The sequence below is a fragment of the Thamnophis sirtalis genome, unplaced genomic scaffold (genome assembly GCF_051295495.1).
Source record: "Thamnophis sirtalis isolate CommonGarterSnake01/CBP01778 unplaced genomic scaffold, rThaSir2_p1.2 scaffold_14, whole genome shotgun sequence".
NCBI classification, from domain to species: Eukaryota; Metazoa; Chordata; class Lepidosauria; order Squamata; family Natricidae; genus Thamnophis; species Thamnophis sirtalis.
The window spans coordinates 21,211,983-21,236,439 of record NW_028261394.1 but is presented as its reverse complement, the minus strand read 5'-3'; the positions used below and the strand labels follow the sequence as shown (position 1 = coordinate 21,236,439).

Sequence of the window (24,457 nt, the reverse complement as noted above, 5' to 3'; positions counted from 1 at the left end):
TCCGGAGCAAGAGGCTTTGGCTCACAAGCTGCCCTTTGGGGAACAATGCAGGGTCTGCAGCCTGGGTCAGCTCCCTCCCCTAGGAGAGCAGCAGCCCTTCCCATGGCTGCTTGGGGGACCCCATGAACAATGCCAGGCTCAGCCTTGAAGGAGTGAAGGAGGAGCCCCAGGGGGACTTGGGGAGGAAACATCCGTTCTTTTCTTGGCTCTGAGCCCAGAAGCTCCCCCCTGCCCAAAGCTGCCTCAGGTCAGGCTCAGTCCTTTCCCCCAAATGGCCTCTTCTGGCCACGGGGGGGGGGGGCTCCCAGGTGGCCCTTCCTCAGCTTGTGGCTAGGCCCGGGCTGGCCGCTGCCTTCACCCCCTTGCAGATGAGCAGCCAGGAGGGCAGAGGCCGACTTTCCAGTGTGTCCCGGATTCAGCCAAGGCAAGAGGTAATTAGGGCTTTGGAGAACCCAGAGCTGCACCCCCGGCGAAGCTGGATTACTCCGGAGGAAAGGAGGAAGGAAGGAAGGCGCACAACAGCTTGGCTGTACAGAGTTCACTCAGCCTCCCGACCAGTTCCTGGAAGCACCTGGAGGCCACGCAGGCTCTCCACCCTTGAGCGAGGGGCCCTTCTCTGGGCCCCTGGAGACCCTGGGCTCTGAGGCCAGCCAGCCCCCAGGGAAAAGGAGCAGCAGAGGAGCAACGGTCCACCCTTCCCCACCACCATTCTTAGTGCCACCCTTCTTAGCCAGCCCGGTCAACTTCTGTGGGGCCCTGGCTGAAGCCCAATTCTGAAGCTGCCCCAGTCAAAATCCTCCCTCCCGTCCTCAGAGCTGATTGCAGAAGGAGGGCCAGGCTGGCTGCAAACACCCTTGTTGACCAGCTATCAGGAAGAGACACCTTTTCAAAAGAGATTTATTGAGTTTTCTCTGGCCTCCTTCCTCTCTCCCAAGGGAGAACTCCACCATGGGGGGGGGGGCAGGAGGAGCGCCAGGCACACCCCGGGGCCCTTGGAGTGTGTCCCTGGTCAGGTGTGGCAACGAGGGCCCCTCAACAGCTCAATAATCCAGGGCCCTCATGGCAGCAATTTTGCTAGCCAGGCGGCGGGGGAAATTTCTGGCCACCTGCTTGTAATCTTCAGGCTTGGTCTTCAGGAGGTTTCCTGTGCTCTGCAAGGCCTTGGAAGGCTGGAGGCCCAAAGCGTCCATCACGTTGGTTAAGTAATCTGCAAGAGAGACGAGCAGCATTTTGGCTCCCAAATGACCAAGAGACAATGGCCAGAGCCCCACCCCCTCCGGCAGATGACCGAGGGACTGTATGGGAAGCCCCAGGGGAAGAGGCAGAAGGTGCTGGCAGTCCTTACCTTGAAAGGGCAGGGGGGGTGGGCTTACAATAAGGCTCTTAAGCAGTCGAAGGGAAGCCTGTGCCCCCTTTATAAAATGGACCTCTTGGATTTGAGATCCAGGTAGGCAGACTGGATGGAAAGAGGCCCCTGACCCTGGGGCCCGTGAGCCCGTCAGCTGCCTCTCCACCGGAGAGTCTTGGCCTAATGGCAAGGATGCTGGGATCTGGATTCTGAGCAAGGTGGCCCTCAGAGCCCCGCCCACATGCAGGACCTAACCTGGGTATCTCCCCCCAAACATCCTCCTTCCTCACCAATATCCGTGGCCAGCTGCTTGGCAGAGTGTGGGGTGAGCTCAGGGATCTGCAGGACGACCTCGCAGTACGTCTGCATGGTGGCCCTGGCAAGAGAGCCCAGCCAATAGTCCGCCATGTTGTCCAGCTCGGGGACCTCGTCACCTGGGAGAAAGAGGAGTACAAATGAAGCAGCTTCTTCCTTCTGAGAGAGAAATTGGGGCGCTGCCCACAGGGGCCCTCCTGCAGCTGCCTCTCTGGGCCAAGGCCTCTTCCTGGCCCCAGGGCCCTTCCCCACCTGGCTCTGGAGGGAAGGGCAGCTTCCCAGCGTGCAGGGCGAGTTCCAGCGCTGCATCTTCCTGGGTCACAAAGGGCTCCAGGTGAAGCGGGAGGGACATGATGTATTGGCCGATCTAAGAGGAAGGGAGGGAGAAGAGCAATGGGTCAGGCAGCCCCAGCCTTTCCCGGCTCTGAACCCCTGCTGATTCCACTTCTCCAGGTGGGACCAGCGCATTTCTCTCGGGGGGGAGGAGGGGGGAGGGCTGAGCCGAGTCCTGCTGCGGTCTCTGGGTCACCACAGGTCCCCGAGATCTCCCCTCTCCCCTGGGGGACTCCAACCTCCCAGAATGGCCCTCAGGAGCCTCCGTCCATGGAGGCCAGCCCTCCGAGGCTTCTCTGCTCTGCTGCCCCAAAGGAATCCATCTGCACTCACAAGGGACTCAGACCGAACCCCTGAGGGGCCACATCTCAGGGACCAAGGAAGTCCCCACCCCTTCCAGGCTGCCCAGTTCTGCAATCGCCCTTTTCTCAGTGCCGAGGAACAACTGCCGGACGGAGAACAGCCTCATCTGAGGATAGCTGGAGACCCAGCAGCCCCTGCCTTTCCTGGGGGAGCCCTCCACCTACGTTGCTGATGTACTCCAGAGGCGTCAAGCTGAAGTTGGGCAGGTCATCGGTCAGGATCTCGCCCGCACTGCTTGCGCTCCAGCTCTAGGTGAAGGACGAGCAGAAAGGAAGAGCCCGACTTGTCACACAGAGCGATCTTCCCTCTTCCTTCTCCCCAGTCCTCGCTCAAAGACTCTGTGGAGGCCCCCCTGGCTCCTCACCTCCATCTTGGCCACCAAGAGGAGCTGCTGCTTGATGCGAAGGAAAACCGAGTCGAAGGCCAGCTGGTGGGCAAGCTGGTTAAGGCGGGTGAAGGCAGAACGCGAGGCTGAGAGCAGATTGTGGCTTGTCCCCTTCTCCTGCGGTGGGGAAGGAGAGGGCAGTCAGGCCAGGCTCCTCTGGCTCCCCTGCAATACCCCAATGAGTCCTCCCCCTCCACAGCAGCTGCGGACCCCCCCCCCCACACCACATCAAGGGGCCTTCCCTCTTAATGGCCGGGGGGGGGGGGGCTTGAAATATCCCCAGCAGCCCTGAGAATGAGAGAGAGGCCAGGGCGACTGGTGTGTCCTCAGGCAACGGCTCTCACTGCCATGCTCCTGGCTTGCCCATGGTCCTGGGCTGCTTCTCCCCTGAAGGGACCCCAGGAGGAGCCAACTGGAGAGCCATCAAGCCTTTTCATTTCCACAGGAACCTAACTGGGAGCCTGGAGGAGGGGAATAAAGCTCGGGCCTCTTCTGGAGGAAGCCACCGTTCTCCCGCAGGATCAGGCCTCCTCTTCAGAGGCTCAGCTGGGTCTCTGGGCAGGAGCCTTTGCCTGAGATGCTGCCTGCAAACTGCCTCGGGATATCACATGTCAGAGAAGGCGGCCAGGCACATGGTTCTCCTGAGGCTTCAGACGTGTGGTGGGCTCAGCAGGGGAAGAGAGGGCATCCTCAGCAGGAGGACCCAGAATTTGGCTGTGGCACCACTTTCCCGAAGCCCGATGCCTGCATTTGGAATTCCTGAGCCGTCCATTTTGCAAGCCTGCCCTCTACTTCTACCACCCTTATGGTGCCCAGCCTGTGTTTAGAAAAAGAGGCAGGGAGGGTCTGCCAGGGTCCCTGCGAAAGGCAGCGCCCACTGTGGGAAAGAGGGAAGCTTCCATCCTGCCACTTCCAGCTCCACGCCCATCTGAGGCACTGCCTTCTCACCCACCTGCCAGCTGAGCAAGGGTGGCGTGGATCTGTCTCCCTGGCAAATGCTCAGAGGGTTGAGAGCCTCTTGCCGACAGCAGCCAGAGGAGGAGGAGGAGGAAGAGGGGGGGGGGGTGTCCCTGTAACCAGGGTGCAATTACTTCCAACTCACCATGCCCTGATGCAATTCTCCCCACCCACCCACCTCCTCAAAGACTGCGTGACAAACCAAACTGGCAGAGGCTGAGGAGTCTGTCTGGGAAGAGAAGCGCCCCCTCCCACCTCCTTTGCTGGGAAAAGCAAGCAAAGTGGCAGGAAGATTGAAGGGCCCAGGGAAAGCAAACACTCGCAGGGAGGGACTGTCGTCACCCGAGGCCCCTGCCAGAGGCACACTCAGAAAGCTGGTTTTGGGGTGGGGTGGGGGTCAGCAGAGGGCTCAGCCCAAGGTTGCTCCGCTGCCAACTGCTCCACGCCCACCTTGAGCGTGTAGAGGGTCTCCAGCAGGGCAGCGTACTCTGCCGGGCTCTCCTGCTGCAGGTAGCAGTACTCCTGCCAGGGGTTCTTGATGTGGCTCTGCTTCTCCGGGCTGCGTTCCTGGAAGCCGCTCAGGCTGCAGGGACGGTAGGACTCCGAGAGGAACTTCCCTGCCCTGGAGAGGATCCTGCAACCGGCACGGGCGGCAGACAAAAGGCCCTGAGCACCGAGGGCGCCCCGGAGCCCCCACCCTCAAGGCTTCGGGGGTGGGGTGAGGGAGGAACTGGGAAGGAGGGCCAGGTGCTGGTGGGGGAATGGGCCCTGCCCCCCCACCCCCTCCCTGAAGAGCAGCCCAGCGAGCCCACCTGTTGGCCAGTTGCTGCTCCAGGTCTCCACACTGTCGCAGGAGTTCCCCACAGGTGGCGATTATCCTGCAGGGAAAGTGATGCTGGTGGAACTGCTGCCCCAAAGGCCCCCTCCTGCGCGACAGCACTGGGGCAGCATAGGCAGGGGGGGGGGGCTCTCCTGCAGTGAGAAGCCACAGGCTGGGATGGAAAGGGCCCAGGAGGGACTACCCTCTAGGGAGAATCTCAGGATTCCTCCAATTCAGGCAGTCCTCAACATACAGCTGTTCATTTAATGACAGGCCAGAATTATGAAAGGCTGCTCTACAACCTCCAAACACTTCAGGCCATTGCAAAACTCTGTGCTGCCCCCCCCCCCCCCACACCACTCCATGAGAAATGAGAGGTGAGGAATACAGCTCCCCTCCCTACTGGGAGGAGCAGAGCCCATCGCCTCCTGTAAGCAGCACTTTCGGCCAGCCAGGAGTTGAGAGGAAGCAAAACTCCAAGCAGCTGGACCAGTGGTGGGTTGCAGGTGGTGCCTGCCCGGAGCATTGGGTACCGTTCCGGTATGGTGCTCCGGAGGGCCCACCCGAGCTCCTTATCTGTAGTTGAGCTCTTCAGCACTTCCGCGCAAACACGTGGAGCACATGGCGCCTGTGTGATGCTCCGCCAAGCACCTGGAGCGTCGCGGAGGCTCACGGACTCGTCGGAAGAGATAAGGACGCATGCGCATGCACTGCACATGTTCATGTGGTGGATGCCGGGCCCCATTGCAACCCCACCGGTTGCCACAGGATCCGGAACCCATCCCTGAGCAGGAGGTGCACGGGGTGTCTCGAGGGGGAAGCGAAGGGGGGGGGGGGCTGAGAGGTCTGGCACAGGGAACACGCCTAAGGTGTACCTGGGGCCCTGAGACATTCCACTCTCCTTACCTGGGTCTCCATTGCTTTAATGACCCACGAGACCACTAAATGACCACACCTGGGAGTGCCAGGACTGTGGTCATTGAGACAAGCAGCCATTTGGGTATCTCATTTAACGACCACTTGGCTCAATGACTGAAAGTCAAATCCTAATTGTAGTCATAATTCAAGGACTCCCTGTACATAGAGGAAAGCCTGGGCCTTTGTCTGCTCACTTTCTTGAGGGATCCATGATTGTTTGTGCTGAGCCCTCTCCAGAAAGGCCTCCCTCCCTCCCCCTTTGCCCTTTGCAGGAGGTCTTTCTCTCACCGAACTGCGTTCTGGAAAGCTGTCCAGTCTTCCTGGAAGTGGGAATCCGAAGGGAGGTCATCCAGCCGGCATTTCTTCCTGATTGACTGCAGGGCATTACTGAAGTCTGAGGTGTACCTAAGGAAGGGTCAGAGATCAGAGCCGGCTGGGCCCCTGTGGCTGGATGCTGCCGTGCCAGCCCTCGGCTGCCCAGTTGGGAAGGGAAGATCCAAGGGGACAGAGCCATTCCTTCCCACCTCCCTTCTGCATTAGTAGACCCCTGAGGACCTGGGAGGGTGGGGAAGGGGAAGCAGACGGTGCTGGTCATTTTCTCCTGGGGCCACAGGGAGCAAAAGGAGCTCCATGGGGCACCAGAGCCCCACCCCTCTCCCAGCCTCTTCTTTCTGGAGCAAAATCCTCCGCTCGCAATCCTCCCGGGTGGGGGGGCTGAGAGTCTTCTTCATGGCCCAAGACTTACTTGCTGAAAAGGGCTTGCAGGGCCCCAAGGAGTCCACTCACGCCCAGCCCGTCGGTCAGCGTGAGGCAGTTGTCCACTGCCGCCAAGGCCAAGCCAAAGAGCTTGTTCACCGAATGGCTCAACTCCTGGACACAGTCCATCACTTCCCCGTGTTCCTGCCAGGACACAAGATCACAGCTCACGGTCTCCACTCTGGAGCAGCAGGGCAGCCAGTATGAATGGGGCGGGATTGGGAGCAAGGCAGCCATTTCCACTTGGAGTGGGCCCTTCGGGAGCTTGGGGCCACCAGCAAAGGCCTCTGAAAGGCCCCCTCTAACTGCCCGCCGGTGGTCAGAGCACCTCCCGCCTGGCTGGAGCACTGAGGATGCTTTCAAAGCCCGGACTGTTCCGAGGTTTCACAGGGGGTGGGGGCATTCTGCTAAACAGGCCCAATTTCTATGGGGAGATCTGGGGTTTCAAGACCCCCCGAGACTCTTTTGCAGCTCCTGTTGCTGAGAGCACTAGGTGTCAATGCCAGAAGTGAGTTTTTGAGATGGAAAAACCCTTCCTAAAGCAAATGCCTTTCAGAGGGTTAAAAAGAGACACCCCCGAGAGGACGAAATAAGAAATCCTGATGCCCCCCACATGGGGAACTCCGTCCAGCTTGTCAATCACCTTCCTCTCAGAACAAGGGCAGCACCCAGCCAGCTGTCTGAAGCCGGGGTGGGGGAGGAGGCAGATTTTCTTTGGACTCCCTAAATTTAAATTTTCTTTAGAAATAGAAGAAAAGCTTCCCTCTCCATGCCCCCAAGTTTCTGAGCCAGTTCCAGGCCCACCCTCCAGAAAGAGACAGGCCTCCCCTTCCCTCTCAGGGCATCCCAGGAAACCCCCCAGGCCCAGCTCAGCTCGGGGGCTTTTGCCAGGAACAAACCCCTCCAGCCTGGGGGACAGTCCTGCCTCAGCCAGACTTTCTTTCCTTTGCCGTGCATTTTAACCTGCAAAGGCCCCTCGCTGTCAGTGCTCGTTCTCCTTCAAGCCCACCTGCAGAAAAAGAGTTCCCATCCTGTGGAACCAACAATTAAGCCAATGAATGACGGTTTTCACAAGCCTGGAAAAAAAGCTAAAGGGGAACCGAGTGCAGCAGCCCCCTGGGAAGAGGCTCCCCCATCCAGCAAGGCTCAGGGAAGAGGCTGCTCTGCTGCGGAATCTGCCCTTTCAGAGGGATTCTGACTTCTAGCCATCACGTCAGGTGTCACAAAACCGGATTGTCAATCAACAACTGTGCGTGACTGCAGGATTCCTTGGGGCAGCAGAGAAAGGGTCTCACCAGAGGGACAGCACTCATCTGGATGAGGAGGTTCTCTTCCTCCAGGGCCCGGTACTGCAGCTGGAAGGGCTTGTAAGGGCTGAAGGAGGCCTCCACCAGTTCTGCCACCTTCACCAGGTTGCACTCCCCTGGAAGCACAAGAGCGGCCTCACAGCAGGAGGACCACGGGGGGGGGGGGTCCCCACATGGCCCGGATCTCCCCGGTTATTTTTATACTGAAATTAAATCAGGGGCAAGAGGCAAGAAGTTAAAAGACCCATAAAATTCTCCACACTGACAAAGGTGCAGGCAAACTCTCCGGCAAACCCAGAAGGTGCCTCTCTGCTCCCCAAACTCTCCGAGGATCCTTCCCCAGACTCGGAAGGAAGGAAGGAAGGAAGGAAGGAAGGAAGGAAGGAAGGAAGGAAGGAAGGAAGGAAGGAAGGAAGGAAGGAAGGAAGGAAGGAAGGAAGGAAGGAAGGAAGGGCAAAGCAGGGCAGGGGCCGCTAAGTGTCTCCTTTTTTAAAATAAAGGGCACTTACTAAAGGACACAAAGAAAGTGCTTTAAGTGTTTACTCTGGAAAAAGTGTATTTTAGAGTTAAATCCTTCCACCCCTCTGTAAATTTACTGCTGTGTTGCTTTTTATTTAAGTAGCAGAGATGGAGAGAACTTGAGACATCACCCCTCCCTCCCTATACAGTGACTCTGTCTCCTCCAGGAAAGGCCTGCAGGCAGCCTGGGAGGCTCACATATCTGATGGGGTGGGGGCTTCATTCCATCTCGTAGCCAAGGGAGCGGCTCTCAACCAAGTGGGGCATTTCCCACCTGCCCTCTGTGGCTGTGAGAAGAGGGGCAGTGCAGAGGAATCGCCCGAGGCCTCCTGGATGGCTGGGTGGGAAGGAGAGCCTCCGCACCTTTACAGAAATCAAAAGTGCTAGGGAGTATTTACTCACAATAGAATGCAAATTGTTCTGCTTTGGCAAACACATTAAACACTGTGTCAATACTGCTCACTCAACTCAAACAAAGTTTGGTACAAGTATTATGTAACAACTGCAATAAAGACCGTCAACGCAATACTAACAAATTGTGTTCCTATAAAACTCCCCTGTCCTGGAAAAAGGACAAAAGCAAAACCACGCAACCATCTGGGCAGGGTATCTGGACGCCAAAGACTTACCCAGGCTGGGCAGCATCACGGCCTCCAGCCCGTGGGCGAAGTAGACGGTGGTGCCATAAAGCCCCAGGAGTTGGCTCATCCTGCTCTCGGGACTGCAGCGGTCCATGGCAGCCGTGAGGCAGGCGGGCAGGGAGGGCGTCAGCGCACCCAGCACCTGGAGCAGCAGGACGGTCACCACCTGGTGGGGGTTCTGGAAAACCTGTGGGAGGAAGGGAGGGAGGGAGGGAGGACCAGGCAGGAGGCTTGGCTGAGCCCCAGAACTCAGGCCACAGCGAGAGTGAAAGGCTGGGAAAAGGTGGGCACTGTCCGAGCCACCAACTGCGGCCAGCAAACTCGCGAGGGGCTTCTAGAACTGGGCGCCAGTCTCTTTTTTTTACTTTTATGCGGCTTTGGGATATGATCTGAATATATAAAATAACTTCATATAAGTTCACACAGCTTCTAGTCTGCCTATTTATTCAGCTGACCCTTGGCTGGAAAAACTGCCAGCATCTTCTCCTGCAGGCCGGCTCCCAGCCACACCAGAAGCGACGCTGGCTCTCTGAGCTGCCACAGGCTGAGGTGAATCCCACCTCAGGTCTGGCAGAGGAAGAGGCCCATCGCTCTGCCCCAGGCGCTGATAGGAAGAGGGTTGCAGGGGATGACAGCACTGCTGGACGGGCTTGCTCTCCGGCCCTTAGAGAGCCAGCAAACCCCAGGCCAAGCCATTAAGCCCACCAGCATGATTTTTCTGCCCCTCTCCTCCACTTGAGGAGTGAGCAAGGAGGGTCCTCCAGGCCATGGGCTCCACGCAGGGCAGAGGGATGGCTCAGGAAGCCTTGCAAGGCAAGGAGGAAGGAGCTTCTCTCAAAGGAAACTAAATGGATTAGTCAGCAACACCAAATTATACCAAAAAGAGCCTCTAGCATCCCTCATGTATTCTCCTGGTCAGTCAAGATTGGCTCCTAAAGCAGCCTTCAATTAAAATCTACTCAGAGGACCTGCCAGGTAGAGAAGGAGGAGGAGCCACTGGGGCTGCACCCCTTTTCCTCTTGTGCATTTTCAGGCACAACTAATTCCTTAATTACGCTGTTGGAAAATGAAATCAAATCAAATCCTGAAACCTCTCTTGGAACTACAGGAAGGCTCCTGCCTACCTTCTCGCAACTCACTTCCTGCCAAAAGGGGATCCCCTTAAAGAACCCTGGCCCAAGTCTTTTCTGCTCCTTCTCTGAATGATGACTCTGCTGCAGCTAATAGGCCAGGGCCCAAGTCTCTAGTTCAGGGGTCTTCAACCTTGGCAACTTTAAGACTTGTGGACTTCAACTCCCAGAATTCCTCAGCCAACTTGGTTTAAGTCCACAAGCCTTAAAGTTTCCAAGGTTGAGACCCCTGCCCTAGTTCACAAAGATAGGGGTAAAAGATGGGGCTTGCAGACAGCAAACCAAATTCCACAATAGAGGGAAACAATGGGTGTCATCCTTATCATGAGGTCCTCTCTGTTTGTTGATGTGTATTTCAGACAGTAATCTTCAAAACTATAAAGATGGACACCCAATAACTGAGATAACAGGAATTGCTTTAATAGAGCTTGGATTATTTGTTGCATTTTGATTCTGATTCTAACATTGCTCTAATTAAGGTTAAAAGAAAAGAAAACAGGCACATGGGCATTTGGGCTCTGTGTGGGGAGAAAGCCAGGCATGGGGCTGCTGGTGCCCCAATTGTTTTGGTTGCAGGAAGAGAGAGACCCGGGGACATTTTAGGGAAGATTTTACATCAGATCATTTCAAGGAGGGATCTAGTGAGGGAGGCTTAAAAGCAATTGCCTCTTGATCCCACCTGTGCAGCACTGAAAACAGTAATGAAAAACGCTTTTGCAATTCTGGGACTTTTCCTGATTGACTGCAAAGGTGCATCTGAATCACAGAAATTTAAGGTGTTTATTGCAGACTTTGGACCTTGTAAAATTCCATGAACTAGGCAAGCTGATTTTACCATAAAAAGCTCGTTAAGCCCATGCTTCAGGGCGACTTGTCAGCAAGAAAGATGATAAAAATTGATAAGCCCTCTGTACGTTTCCACACTGATCCCAGAATATCCTCATTCTGAAGCTACTAATTCCTTTTTTGAAATGAGCAAATTTTGAAATGAAGCTTCAGGGCAGAAAAGAAAAGGAGGAGGCAAAAGGAGAAAATGCAGTAGGTGTGTCAAGAAACCAACAGACTACTCAGAGCCTTACCCAATTTCAAAAATTCTATTTTTAATGTCAATGTTTCTTTCATCATTAATCTTTAAAGTACGTAATGAACTTGTGAGCCCTACAGGATAGATGGACAGGAAACTGACGCTACAGAACAACTAGAGCTATCCTTTTTGGGGTAACAGAATCTTGCAAGCCTCCTCTCTGCCTTATTGAGCCTGGGGGGGAGGGGGGGAGCCAGCCTGAGCCTCTTCCTCAGATCACCCTGCCCTCCTGAGCTCAATGCAGCTTCTTCTGCACCTGCAACCTTTAAGATGTGTGGACTTCCATGGCTGGGGATTCTGGGAATGGAAGTCCACACATCTCCAAGTTGCTGAGGTTAAGAGGAACCTTCTGCCAACCTAGCATTTCGAAAGCACATAAAAATGCAAATAGAAAAATAGGGACCACCTTTGGTGGGAACAGCGCTCCGTGTGCCTTTGGCGTTTAGCCACATGACCATGGAAACGCCTTTGGATAGCGCTGGCTCTTCAGCTTTGAAACAGAGATGAACACCGCCCCCTAGAGTTGGGAACGACTAGCACAGATGTACGAGGGGAACCTTTACTTTTAACGCCCTAATGGTTTTTGGGTGCCTTCTGCAAGGCTCCCTTCAGCACCACATCAAACTCCCCTGGCATTTCTATTTAGCCATATTCCTGTGCAAATCCCCGATAAGAAATCTGAACAATCATTATGTCCCATCTAGCATTTTTACAGTGCTTCCGTCTTTCCCATGATTGATGAAGAATGCTACTAGAGGCAGAGCAGTTGCAGCCAATTTCACCCCGTAGGGCTGAACTTGGTTAATGGTCTCTAAATACGGGTTTAGATTATATTAGGAAAAAACCAGAATGAGTTGTCTCAAAGGTGCTTTTTCATCAGGCAACTGGACTTTCTTGTTTTTCTTTGAAGGCATTTCACTTCTCACCCAAGAAGCTTCTTCAGCTCTGAATGGGTGGTAGGGAATGGAAGGATTTATATTCCTTGTAGACAGTCTGTCGTTTGTATTCTCTTTAGAGAGTCCTTGAGGCCACTTGGAGGTCTATCAGTGTCCTCGGGGCCACCTGATGGTGCAAATGGGTGAGGAGCCTTCTTGGAACTGCTAAATGACTGTGTTGTAGACTGGACATATCCCGCCCTCTCTGTTGAGGGAGAGCTGTTAACTTTGGACAGAGATGATCTCTTTGACCCCTCTTTCTATCTCCAGTCTGCAACATAGTCCTTACAGCAGTTCCAAGAGCAGTTCCCTGAGGACACATAAACCTCCAAGTGGCCTCAATGACCCTCTAAAAGGATGCAAACGGCCAGCTGTCTAGAAGGAATATAAATCCTTCCCTTCCTCACCATCCAGTCAGAGCTGAAGAAATTTCTTGAATGAGAAGCAAAATGTCCTCAAAGAAAAAGAAGGAAGCCCAGTTGCCTCTTGAAAAAGCACCTTTGGGACCACCATGACCTGGTTGACTGCGAATCTCCACAGACAGAATGAGCTGTCAGTGTTAGAGAAGCAGAGGTGGTAAGAGAGAGAAGTGGGTGATCACCGATGAGTTTCCCCACATACAGAAGCACTTCCTGCAGAAGATCCAGATGAGCAGCAGTCTGCCTCTCAGAAAACAACCCTCCTTTGGGGGATCCTTTTGATGTGGGGTGGCTGGGGGGGGGGGAGAGAGGAGCTCTGGCAGAGGAAAGACCTGAAGATGGCCAGATCTCAAACCAGCAGGGGGGCTCTGTTCGAGGGATCCCAGGCCTCTTAATGAGGGGTGAGCTTCATTTAAATCCTGCACTAAAGAATTTCTCTTTCCTTGTTGGGAGGAGCTGCCCATTCGTGGCTTTATTCACAGTTGAGGCTGCCTTGTTGGCCACAAGGAGACCAAGAAGGGTTCTTGGGGAAGAGCCCAGGGGCAGCTCAGTCTGTCAAGGGAGCAAGATCAGCCCAAGATGGCAGGCAAGCTCCTTCCAGGCTTCCCCAGAGATAAGCATCAGTTCTCCCCTTCACGGGTGAAAGCCTCAGGACCTAATCAACCAAACTGCCGGCTGCTTCCCCAAACTCCAGCAAACCAGTTTGCTAGCAGGGAGCCCAGTTCCTTTCTGCTGCTGGGGGCGGGGGAGGCAACCGATCCCGTCTGGGACAGGCCAGGGACACACAGCTCCTCTGCCACTAGGGTTAGATCGGGTGTCTGCCCACCAGTTCTGGTCAGACGCACACACAAACACTGCAGAAAAGGCACCAGAGTGAAGGGCAGAGACACAGGAACGCTCCACTCCAACACGGGAATCAAGCAAGATTAAAGCAAGGCATCGGGCCATTGGCAGTGAGTTGCCAAAGGTTCAACTGAGCCTTTCCAAGTCATTCAGGGATCCAGAGGGATTCCCACCTGCGATCTTGGACAAGAAATCATGACGGGACCTCACAACTGTCCTAGTTCAAGGCCCTGAGGAGGCAGAATCTTTGGCATCTCAAAGAACAGCGGAGTTCTTACAGTGGAAGTTTTTACAGATCAAACACTGCCAATAATAATCTATTAATTTAATGAGACTTCAGCTCTGGGCAGAAACCTGCCTACAACTACATACCAGGTGATGATTAGGTGGAGATCTAATTCTGTATCGCACTACAAGTTCATGCAACCACAGATCGGTGGCATCTGTTTGGGGAACGGGGAGCATAAGGCAAGCGGTTTGCCAATAATTAGTTTATGTGCAGCCCTTTTTATGTAAAGAGACGTAAACGGTTTAATCTTCCAAGGAAAGTTCCCGAGGCACTAAATCCAGTTGAGCTACAATGGTTGTTAAGGAAGCCCTCGGGCTGCTAGGGGCACAACATCAGGTGAGGCCAGAATCTGGAGCTTTGATGGTCCTGGTCAGGTTGACTGAGCAATCTGGCCACATTTCAAGGAGATGGAGGAAGAGATAGAGCTGCAGGGATGCCGGAGGAGGGAAGCAGCACCCACTGGCCTCCTTTGCCTGAGCAGGGAAGAGGCTGGACTCCTCCTGAGCACCAGCATAGGAGGCTCCAGACCCCCCCAGACCCCTCCCCAGCACAGCCGTACCTGTGTGGCCCATTGCAGCTGCGAGTGCCATGTCCCCAGCAGCACTTCGTAGAGCTCTGCCAACTGCCGATCCAGGAGGAGGTTGGACTGGCACAGATCCTGCCACGCTGCCATTAGCTGCACCTGGGAGCAAGGAAGAGGGTCAGGATCATGGCCAGGGTAAAGCCATTGAGGGCAGCAGTGAGAGGATGTTGGTTCTTGCCAAGAAGAATAGAAAACGATGGAGGGGGGGACAGGACTGGCGGAAACTGACCCCACCATCTGATGGGCTCCAGACCCTTCCTCATTTAACTCCCCGGGGGGCCAAGTCACAGGGCTGCCATAAGGACTGGAAGAGAGGAGGGGCTGATAAACCACGTCCAACAACAACATCTACGTTACAACCTCTGTCCTCGTGACTGACACACAAACCCCTGGGGATTAAGGAGCATCCTCAGAGCCATCTGTGAACACATCACAACAGCTCTTGGGCACCCATGGATTCCTGAAGCCAACAGCTGCATGGAGCAGCTCCTGGGACTTCTCATGCAGGCTCCCCCCCCTCCACAGCCAATGAGGAAGAGTGAAGAGGGCCAGGCTGGGTTGGGCCGTAGGGGACCAGCATTCTGCCCGGAACACGCCTCTCACCTGGCCAGGAGTCTTGCTTAAATTATAAAAACGGGCAAAGGCCCAAAGTGCCTGAAAAGGAAGGAGGGGGAGAGGAGGAGGAGGAAGAAGGGAGGTTTCTCAATCTGCTTCTTTCCAAACCTCCACAGTTTTAGGGCTTAAAAGGAAGAGGTGCTTGACTCCCTTCCCATTTGCACCAGCCACTCCCACACTGGCCTGGAAGGACCCCTGGTGGCTCTCAGCAGAACTGAGCAGGAGAGCCAGAGAGCTGGGCTTGGGGGGGGTCTGTCTCAAGGGCAGACTTCCTGAGCAGGCCTTTCAAACTGCACTGAATGCTGCTCATCTTTGGGGTGGGGTAGGGACACATGGAAAAAGACACCCACCTGCACCCACATTCGCTGGCACGAAGGACCCCAGCACCCGTTCTCCTGTGTGGTGGGAAGTGGTGGACGAGACCAACCCTTGCCCCTTGAAGGTGTCACGATCGTAACCAGCCAGGGGCAGTTTCAGAAACTGTGCCCACGTTTCTCTCCCATGGGGGGGGGGGGGGCTGAATAAAAACGGGCAACCTGCTTCAGCAGCCATGAGGACCCCCAATACCTTGTGGCACTTGTAGTAGTAAGCCAGCAGCTGGGGCATCCGGTCAATTTCCATGAAAACTTTCACAAAGAGCTGGGCCTGATCTAAAAGGATAGATGTCCTCCATTAGCCTGGCTTGGCCCAAAGGAGGCTCAGCCTCTGTTTGCCTCCACCCGCCCAAGTGCGGAAGCCATTCTACCCACTTCCCTGTCCCCAGAAGCACCCCTCCCCCAGGATGGGGATCTAGCCCTGGAGGTTCATAGGGAGGGAGGGCATTTTGTGGGGGGCATCTGAACAAAGGAGAGCTTGCTGAGGGGGAGGGGAAAGCAAGCGCTGCTCTACCTGCCACCTTTACGTTCCCCCTCCAACCTCATTTCTTCTGCCCACAGCCCCTGGGAGTCAGAGGTCTGCCAGGAGATGCTCTTCTGTTTGGTGGGGAGAATAATAAAGTGCAACTAAATGAATAAATGGGTCCCACAAATAGGGCTCCACGTTGGGACGTGGTCCAAGCGCATGAGAGACACTGTGTGACCTGCCATTTGCAATCCTGGCAAACCCCTAATGGAGGGCGAGGAGAGAGCGCCAGGCGCCATGCAGGGGCAGCCACAACCAGTGCTTGGCACAAGGCTGCCCCCTCCTGGTAACCCATGGCACAATTCCCAGAAAGGACGGAGCTTCAGCCCTTGCCCCGCAAGAAACACAAGAAAGGACACATCCATACCCCACAGCAGGCCTGGAAATACTTATAAGAAACAGACCTTCAAAAGATACAGAACCCCTTGAAGATGTGTAAGATCTCCCCAAAGGCCTCTCTCCAGCCTCCAACTGTCCAACTCTGCTGGTGGTTCTCGTTCCGTTTCTCCTTCAGAGGCTCTAAAGACCAGGTCAACATCCCGTGCCCTAAAAGGGTCACCCTCCACCACAGGCAGTGCCCATGGGGGAGCTTCACTGGCCTCTTCAGCAACTGAAAGCTATGACCAAATCCCCTCGGGTGACAGGAGAAAAACAGAGCCCAGATTTGGGGGTCCCTTGTAACTTCAAATGGTTGCTAAGCAAATGGTCAAAGGTCAAGGCCCACCTGTACTGCCCAATTCTCCAGGTAAGAGAGCAAAATCTCCCCTCTTATTTCCTTGGCCTGGTGAGCGATGTTGCCTTGAGTCAACAGTCTGCATCATGAGACCAAATTCCTCACCATGTTATTAGAGGGGTTAGAGGTTGAACTGTTCTGTCCACCTCATTGAGTGCAAGAAGACACCCTTGACTGCCAATGTTCAGACATGCCCGTCGAGGCCTGGCTCGGGTGCAGCTTTCTCCAGAAACCTTACACACAGGAGCCCCCTTCCTTTGGACAAAGGCTTGCTAAACCCGCAACTTGCTCTCCATGGGGCCCTTTCAGCTAGGCTGGCTTAAGCCTTGGAGTCCCAGTGATTTGGGTTCAGCCCAGAGTCCACATTATTTTGTGATGACACATTCGAACCTCATCTGAACTCTCCTCTACACCTGAGCAACAATCCTGTGGCCTGGCAAGTACCTTCTGTGCAGTTGTGGGCTGGATCTGCAGGGAAAGGCCACAAGGCCTCTCTGCTTTCTAGCCCCCTCCATCCCCTGACCCTCGTATGACATCCCAACCGGCCCTCTTACCAACGGACTGGGTGCTGAAGGCAGAGACGATCTGGGGGCTAGCCAAGGCTTCCAGGCGGTTCTTGAGTGCCTCCAGGTGCACGCACTTCTCTGAGTAGTCCGGCGTGTCCACCAAGACAGCCAGGCTGCTCTGCATGCTGGTCAGCTTGTTAGAGATGAGAGACACATCCTGGCACAGAGAGGGTGGGAGGCCAGCTGGTTAGACTTGGAGCGAGACCCTTCCTCCTCCCTTCCCCAACCATGCCGGGATCTCTTTCCTCCTCTTTCCCCTTCTCTGTTGTTTTATGGGCCTCAGAATCAGGGGCAGCCAAAGAATAAATAAATAAAAATACAATCATTTAAAAGTAACAACTCAGAAGTTAAGTTAGAAACTCTGAGGACATAAATTGAAATAATGTGCCAACCATCTTGTAGTCACAATTCCCAGCCAAATAAGATGACCCTTTAGTATAGGTAGTCCTTGACATATGACCACAATTGACATGACCCAAAATTTCTATTGCTAAGTGAGACAATGGTTGTGAATTTTGCTCCATACTATGACCTTTCTTGCTATAGTTAAGTGAATCACTGCAGTTGTTAAATGAATCTATCTTCCCCATTGACTTTGCTTTTTAGAAGGTTTGACCTGAGACACTGCAATCATCATAAATATGAGGCAGTTACCAAGGGTCTGAATTTGATAATGTGACCATGGGGGTGCTGCAGAAGTTGTGAGAAAACAGTCAAAAGTCATTTTTTTCAAGGTCATTGTAACTTTGAACGGTCACTAAATGAACTGTTGTAAGTCGAGGAATGGAATATATACAGTATTAGTTTTATTTTAAGTTTATTTTGAATCCATCAAAATAAAACTCTAATGGTGACATGGAACATTTGACGGAGGAGGAAAAACAACTTTCCTATTTCTGCTTCATGTTTTCTTAAAATGTTCAATAAAAACAATTTTAAAAAGTAAAGCAGAAAACTCCACGGTGAGAGGAAGACTTTAATTTAGAAATCAAAGAAAAAAAAGAAATCAATATATTTTCATGTTAAGAAAAAGGCCAAAACATAAAGAATCAATGCAGGTCCTAAACCTCTCCCTGTTTTTTGTTACCTTTATTCTTTTTAGAGGTCTTGTTTTTTGGCTGTTTTGATTGATTGATTTGTTGTTCTTGTTGTTCTTTTAATTGTTTGCGCCTCCTAGAGTCACATACAATGTAGGAGACGGGCCTCATTCAAGCAAGCGAACCCCTTCCCAAGCACCACCAGTGAAGAATTCCAAAAGGCCACAGATTGCGGAGGAAACCAAGACGGGGCTCGGAGCAGGCCGTGTGTGTGTGTGTGTGTATTGCAATAGCCGATGATCAAAGCACAAGTCCGTCCCTTCCAGCTTCTTCTTCATTTGGGGGCACTTTCCAAAAGGCAGAAGCAGCAATTCCCCAGCTACTTTTGGGGAACTGCCTTCCCGGCTGCATTTTGGACAATACTGTAGGAACTCCCCTAACCCTTAGTCAGCCCACCTGGCTAGGCAGAGAAACAAGTCCCCAAAGAGGCCAACAGCCTCAGAGGTGGACCGGCCTCTATTGCTCCTGGGGAATCCGGAGAAAGGCCAGGACCTCTGATCATCAGGGGGGGGGGGAGTGGGGGAGTGACTCCTTTCACTTTCTTCCTTTTTGTTATTGTCATCCACCAAGAGAAGCTGAGATAAATAAATAATAGAGTGGCTGATGCCATGGGAGTACAGAGGGCAAGAGGAAGGTCATCGGGAGGGGGGGGGAGATCTACCACATCCACCTGCAACTTTTCTTGCCAGCTTCCCCATTGACTTTCTGCGGAAGTTGGCAGGGAGGTTGCAAATGGCAATCGTGTGACTGTGGATGCTGCAACTTGTTGACAAGCACACAACCTGCGACCACATGACCACAGAGGTACTAGGATGGCTGCAACTCCAAGGACCAGTTTTAACCACCATTCATTCAGCACTGTCATAACTTCAAATGACTGCAAAAGAATGGTCATTAGTCAAGGAGTACCTTATATTGCATGGGGCCAAACTCCCAGGCTGCAACCCACTCCCAGGCCATGGCCTGTTGGGAACCTGGCCATGCGCCAGCCCACTGCTTGTGTGGCCCGGTTCCCCTCTCTCCCCCAGCCAGGCCTTTAAGCCACAAAGGCTGGGGACCACTTTTATATTCTATTTCTGATTTCTGAAACCCATCACAGTTAATAATAGTTCCAGCTTCATATGATGGAATAAATGCCGTTATTTCCCAAGGCAGAAATAAAACAACAGGGAAGAAGATTCAGGCTAGACCACAGAAGGAACTTTCTGAGTTTCTGCCAGCCAGTGGGACAAGACCTAGTGCACTCTCTTTTGTTGGAGGTTTTGAAACAGAAATGAGATGATCAGCTGTCAGAGATACGCTAGTGGATGCCAGACTAAACAAATGGTTGAATTAGATAACCTCTAAGATCCCTTACAACACTAGGTTTCTATCAAATTATCACAAATTAGCTGATTTACCTGATCTCTCAGCAGTCTTCAGCCATTCTAATCTGTTTACAGGATATTGTTGTGAACATTGAAATACCTGTGTTTTAAACGTCTCTTCAATGTCTGCACTGAGAGTGCTCCACTTGTCTGCTTCCTGGAGTGAATCAACAGCCAGCTGCATTCGGGATTTCACATGATCGAGTTTGACTAAGACCTGAAACCAGGAGAAGAGAATCTCTGTAGCTCAGGGTTGACCTGAGGAATCCTTGTTGCTCTCTGAGCTGGGTTGTTCACTGGCAGATGTTTCATTACCTGACTAGTTGCCAGTTACCTAACATCACAGGTGCCAGGAGTGTGGGTTTTGCTCCCTGTTTCTAAGATCTGAAAACATAGCGTCCATATTACAGGAACTGATTTCCCAGGCTCCTCTGCTTTGGCAGGGTAGAAAAGCCCACTTGAAAGACTGTAAAAATTTCTGGTCATCACAGCCTAAAATGACATCAACAAACTGAAACTCAGAGACCGGCTACCTGGATGGTGCAAGACAGTGATTCTCAATCTTGGCAACTTTAAGCTACGTGGACTTCAACTTCTAGAATCCCCATAGCTGTCTGGAGGATTCTGGGAGTTGAAGTCCACCCATCTTCATGCTGCCAAGGTTGAGAAACACTGGTGTAGGGACTAAAAACAAAATCCTCCGAGTGGGGTCAAGAGGAAGTAGGAATATTTAGCCTGCAGGAGAGAATAACAGTCTTCAGACAGTTAAAGGGTAATGGAGTCTTCTCCAGAGACAGGACCAAAATCAAGGGAAGCAGATTCAGCTTAGACATGAAATGAGCTGCTTCAGAAGTGCTGTGTTCTGCCTCACTGGAGGCTTTGGACAAGCCAGAAAAATCATTTGCCAGAAATGCTTTAGCAAGTCCTACAATGAGCCCAATACTAGAAGATTTCCAAGGCCCCTTCCTGGTGCAGGATTTTATGTAGCTTAAACCAAGCTATTTCCTTCAAATGAAAAACAGAAATAAGTAACTAGGCTTAACAGTTAACTGCTAGATAACTTGCAGGGTACCAATGTAAGAGTTAAATTCATTTCAATAATTATTTCAGTATAATTGTAAAACATTCATAGTGCTGCTTGAATAAAATATCAATTTTTAAGGTTGTATCATTTTTCAGGAATGCTCATTTTTATCCATTCCGCCACAGATGTCCAGGAAGACAACCCATCAGCATGGAGAAGTACCTGCATGGACTGTGCGGTGTCTTCCTCCAGCTTCTTAATATCTTCTTTCACTAGAACCATCTGCTCCTTCAGAAATGCTGCCTCCTGCTTCAAGGCTTCCACTTCCCGCAGAACTCTGGGCATGCTCTGGAGAGCTTGGTGGCTCGTCTCTGCAGGAAAATGACAAGCAGGAGATCAACTTCCCAGAAGACAAGAGACAGAGGCTGCATCTCTGCATTCAAACTAGCAATAAAATCCATTATTACAGATTATAAAAATATTCATAATTATTAAAATTTCACTCTCTTCTCACTTTTTTGTAAATGTTTTTCCTTTAATACAAACGTTTCATCATTCATTAATCAGTGTGTCATCTGAGTACAATTTTTTGTGTCATAATAGTTACCACCAAATTATTTATATATCTCTATTCTTATTTTAACATTACAAGCGCAACATATCTCCTGTTATAACATTTCTCTTCCTAAATTATTTAATTTTACATTTTTTGTCCATATTCATTTTCTAACCAATATAAAATAACCCCCATATATTATAAGATTCTTCCTTTCCTTTAATTGCTAGTGTTAAGCTACTCATTTCTGCACATTCTAATATTTTCTTAATCACGTTTTCATCTGTAGGGATTTCTTCAGCTTTCTAATTTTGTGCCAATACAATTCTGGCCACAGTTATAACTCTCTTCTCATTTCACTATGTGTCAGAAATAAGAATAGAAATATTGCTTTTACATTTCAAATTTGTGTTCCTCATTTCAGATATCTCAACATTTCTTGTAAAAGAGCGGAGAAAACCATCTTAAAAATTAGAAGTGGGAAAATCCTTGCCAAAAGAGGAAAAATAAATAGAGACCGTCTTTTTTTAAAGGCAGCCTCACAAATATTTATATATTAATATAAAATTTTAAATGCATGATATCTATAATTTATAATATCTATATTAACTGCTGTACCACATAATATGCCTTGATTAAACTGTGTAATGTTGGTAGGGCAACATTGCAGATAGAAACATCTGCAGGGCAAAAATAAACTGAGCTGTATACAGCTGCCCAAAGCAGTTGCTTCTACCGCACAGACCAGGGTGGTCCTTGAAACTTCCAAAGCGAATTCCCCTCAACGACAGCAGCATCACCTTCCACCGCATTGTTGACCTCCTGGATAAAAAGCTGCAACTTCATCACCAGGGTAGCTGCGTGGGCATCTACTTTGCCAGGGGCCTCCTGCTGCACAGCCCGGAAGGCCCCATTCACCCAGGCCTTGACCTCAAAGTCATCGGCCAGGAACTTGGAGAAATCCATGGTGGCTGCTACACCTTCACCCTCGCCTGGGGCTGATCAGCAACTGTGGTACCTGATGATACACAGGAAACAGACAGGAGGCAGAAGTCATTGGTCAGCAAATGCTGTCTGCGGAACATCTTAAATTTAAAAAAAGGAATATAAGGGGGTAGCATTACTGTGCATGCCATTTGTCTGAGGACCTCTGCCCTGGATAGAGGATTGAATTAGGAGACACATTCAAAAATCAGAATCCTAGGATTCTATGAATTTGGCAAGCAACGATCATCTGTGAAGTCCTTGGTATTCTCAGAGCTTGGCTGTTCTCTTGCGGCAGTCTCATTACCCAACTAGGCAACATCATCAGTACTGATGAATGTGAAGTTTGCTCCCTGTTTATGTATTTATCCTTTTATTACTTTTATAAGTAACTCAAAGTGGCAAACTATTATCCAACACAGTTTCCTCCTATTTTCCATAATGGGTTGAGCTGAGACAGAGTGAGTGGTCCCAAATCACCCAGCCACTTTCATGCCTACGGCTGGACTAAAACCAAGCCCCCCATGATAAAAGGCAGGCAGCCTATTGTCCCCAGATGCTGGTTGTTTCAAACTATATTACATGGACTGTTATGTAAACTGAATGGGGCATTCGCTGGCTGGGGAATTCTGGGAGTTGAAATCCAGACATCTTCAAGTGGCCAAGGTTGAGAAACACTGCTCTAGATGTTATGCCTCAAAGGATTACTTACAGGATTTGAAACTGGGAGTATTCACTAAAGTGAAACTAGATACAACATTCTGGAATGTGTACAAATGAGGCAATGAAATATTTTTATTTTATTTTAATGAAGAAATCTGAATCTCTCTTAAGTGAGAAAGCCACTTCGGAGTAATGGTTAAAAGCCCAACCAGGCTAGAAATCAGGAGACCCTGAGTTCTAGTCCCATCCTAGAGACAAAGCCAGCTGGGTGGTCCTGGCCAGTGACTCACAAGGAGGCAAAGACAAAGCGCTTCCAAAAAAGCATCACAAAGAAAACCGTAAGGACCAGTCCAGGCAGCCACCAGGACCAAGGCTGATGCAACGGCACCAAAACAAACACAGTCCACATTTCAGAGATTATGGGGAGGATACAGATTACAATGGCAGACCAGAAAGAACTTGGTTTAATGTGACCTAAGGTTTATAGGATGCACTGGTTTGGTGTCATGGTCAAAGCATGTGGCCAGAAACTGGGAGATGGCATGCCTTATAGTCCTGACGGGAAGCTGGCTGGGTGGCCTTGGGCCAGTCACTTCCCCTCAGCTCCAAGAAGTGGGCAACGGCAAATCACTCCCTCTAAAACCTTGCCCAAGTGACCTGCAGGGACTGATCCAAGCCAAAACTGACTTGAAGGCACCCATTTAGACAACTGATTTTTTTGCAGCGCTGATAGCACGGAATTCTGGGAATTGAAGTCCACAAGTCTTAAAGTGGCCGAGTTTAGAGACCGCAGAGAAGAGCAAGGGGTCTCCACGGGACGAGTGGAAGAGGGTCGGACTTCAATTCCCAGAATTCCCCAGCGGCTGCAGCCCCCCCTCCCCCACCTGCCACGCTCAGAAAAGGAGCGAGAAAACTCAGCCCGCCGGGCCGCTGCCTGCGTCCGGGCCTTACGAGGAGGCGCATGCGGGCGTCCCTGCAGAATTGACTGCGGGGGAGACAAGCGAGGCCCCCGAAGCAAGAGGGACGCCCGCCGCCATAAGGAGATTTAGGCAAGGAAACCAGCCAAGCCCGGGAACGAGGCTCGGGCTCGGCCCCATCGCGGGGCGGGGAGTTCAGGAGCAGTCGGGCGGGGGGGCGCGCCCCTCACCTGCTGGCCCCCTCGGCGGGACGCCCCAACTCACCTGCGCGCCTGCGCGCTGGACGTCCGCGCCCCCACGGGTCCAAGGCGTTCGGCCACCATCTTAGTGACGGGCCTGCGGCTTCACGCCTCCAGGATTTCCGGGAAGTCCACTCCCTTCGCTGATTGGCTGGCGACTGACATTCGCGCCCCAGAACTGGGCAGGCCGTCCGCCAACTCCTCCGCACCGGCGAGGAGGCGGGCACTCTCCTCCTTGCCCCGCTTGTCTTGGAGAAGGCGCAGCAGTCGCAAATGCAGCCGGGGCAGTCGCTTCCCGCGCTGTGCCTGCAGGCCCAGGCGAATCCCTCCAGGCAGTTGCCCGTTTCCCCTCCGCCGCTCAACGCCCACTTGCTCCTGGGCCACTGCAGCGCCTCGCCCTGTCCGGGCACTTTCGAATGAGAAAGGCGCGCACTGGGAATCCCGCATTGCCTTGTCTCCAAGCGCAGGGAGGCGAGGGGGAGAAGGGGGCTGTGCAAGAGCTGCCAGGCCACAGAGGAGGATGCACAAACCAGAGTAGCCCGGCTGGGACTTCCCTAAATGTTTATTCCGGAATGCTGCTTCAGTCCCAGGACGAAGAGCCGGTCCCAGCAGAGGAGGTGGCTGGAGTCCTTTTGGGTCAGAGGCTCCAGCAGCACCCAGCCCAAGTTGCCAGGAAGAGACGACATGCTGCCCAGGATCGGGGAGACCCCTTCTGTCTCTGAATCGCTTTTTACCTATTCCAGGGAAAGATCCAGGCAGAAGGAACACCGGCTGCCCCTCCAGCCAGCCCCAAGGTTTGAATGCACCTTAGGCACCTGCTAGAAATAGGCCTCTTGCTTGCACCACTCGCC

The 24,457-nt window shown here is 52.3% G+C and overlaps 1 protein-coding gene across 1 annotated transcript; it reads right to left on the bottom strand.

The window, feature by feature from the left end:
- Nucleotides 1-883: 883 nt before the first annotated feature.
- COG7 (component of oligomeric golgi complex 7) lies at nt 884-23,762 on the bottom strand. The gene is made up of 18 exons (XM_014071949.2): nt 23,632-23,762; nt 21,604-21,821; nt 20,470-20,618; nt 19,324-19,440; nt 16,748-16,916; nt 15,128-15,210; nt 13,922-14,044; nt 8,651-8,849; nt 7,491-7,618; nt 6,185-6,339; nt 5,728-5,844; nt 4,514-4,579; nt 4,152-4,335; nt 2,724-2,861; nt 2,524-2,607; nt 1,916-2,030; nt 1,639-1,782; nt 884-1,207 (listed from the first exon to the last, which is right to left on the bottom strand). The coding sequence occupies exons 2-18, from the start codon at nt 21,767-21,769 to the stop codon at nt 1,041-1,043; spliced, it is 2,304 nt and encodes a 767-aa protein (XP_013927424.2). The 5' UTR covers nt 21,770-21,821; nt 23,632-23,762; the 3' UTR covers nt 884-1,040.
- Nucleotides 23,763-24,457: the final 695 nt, after the last annotated feature.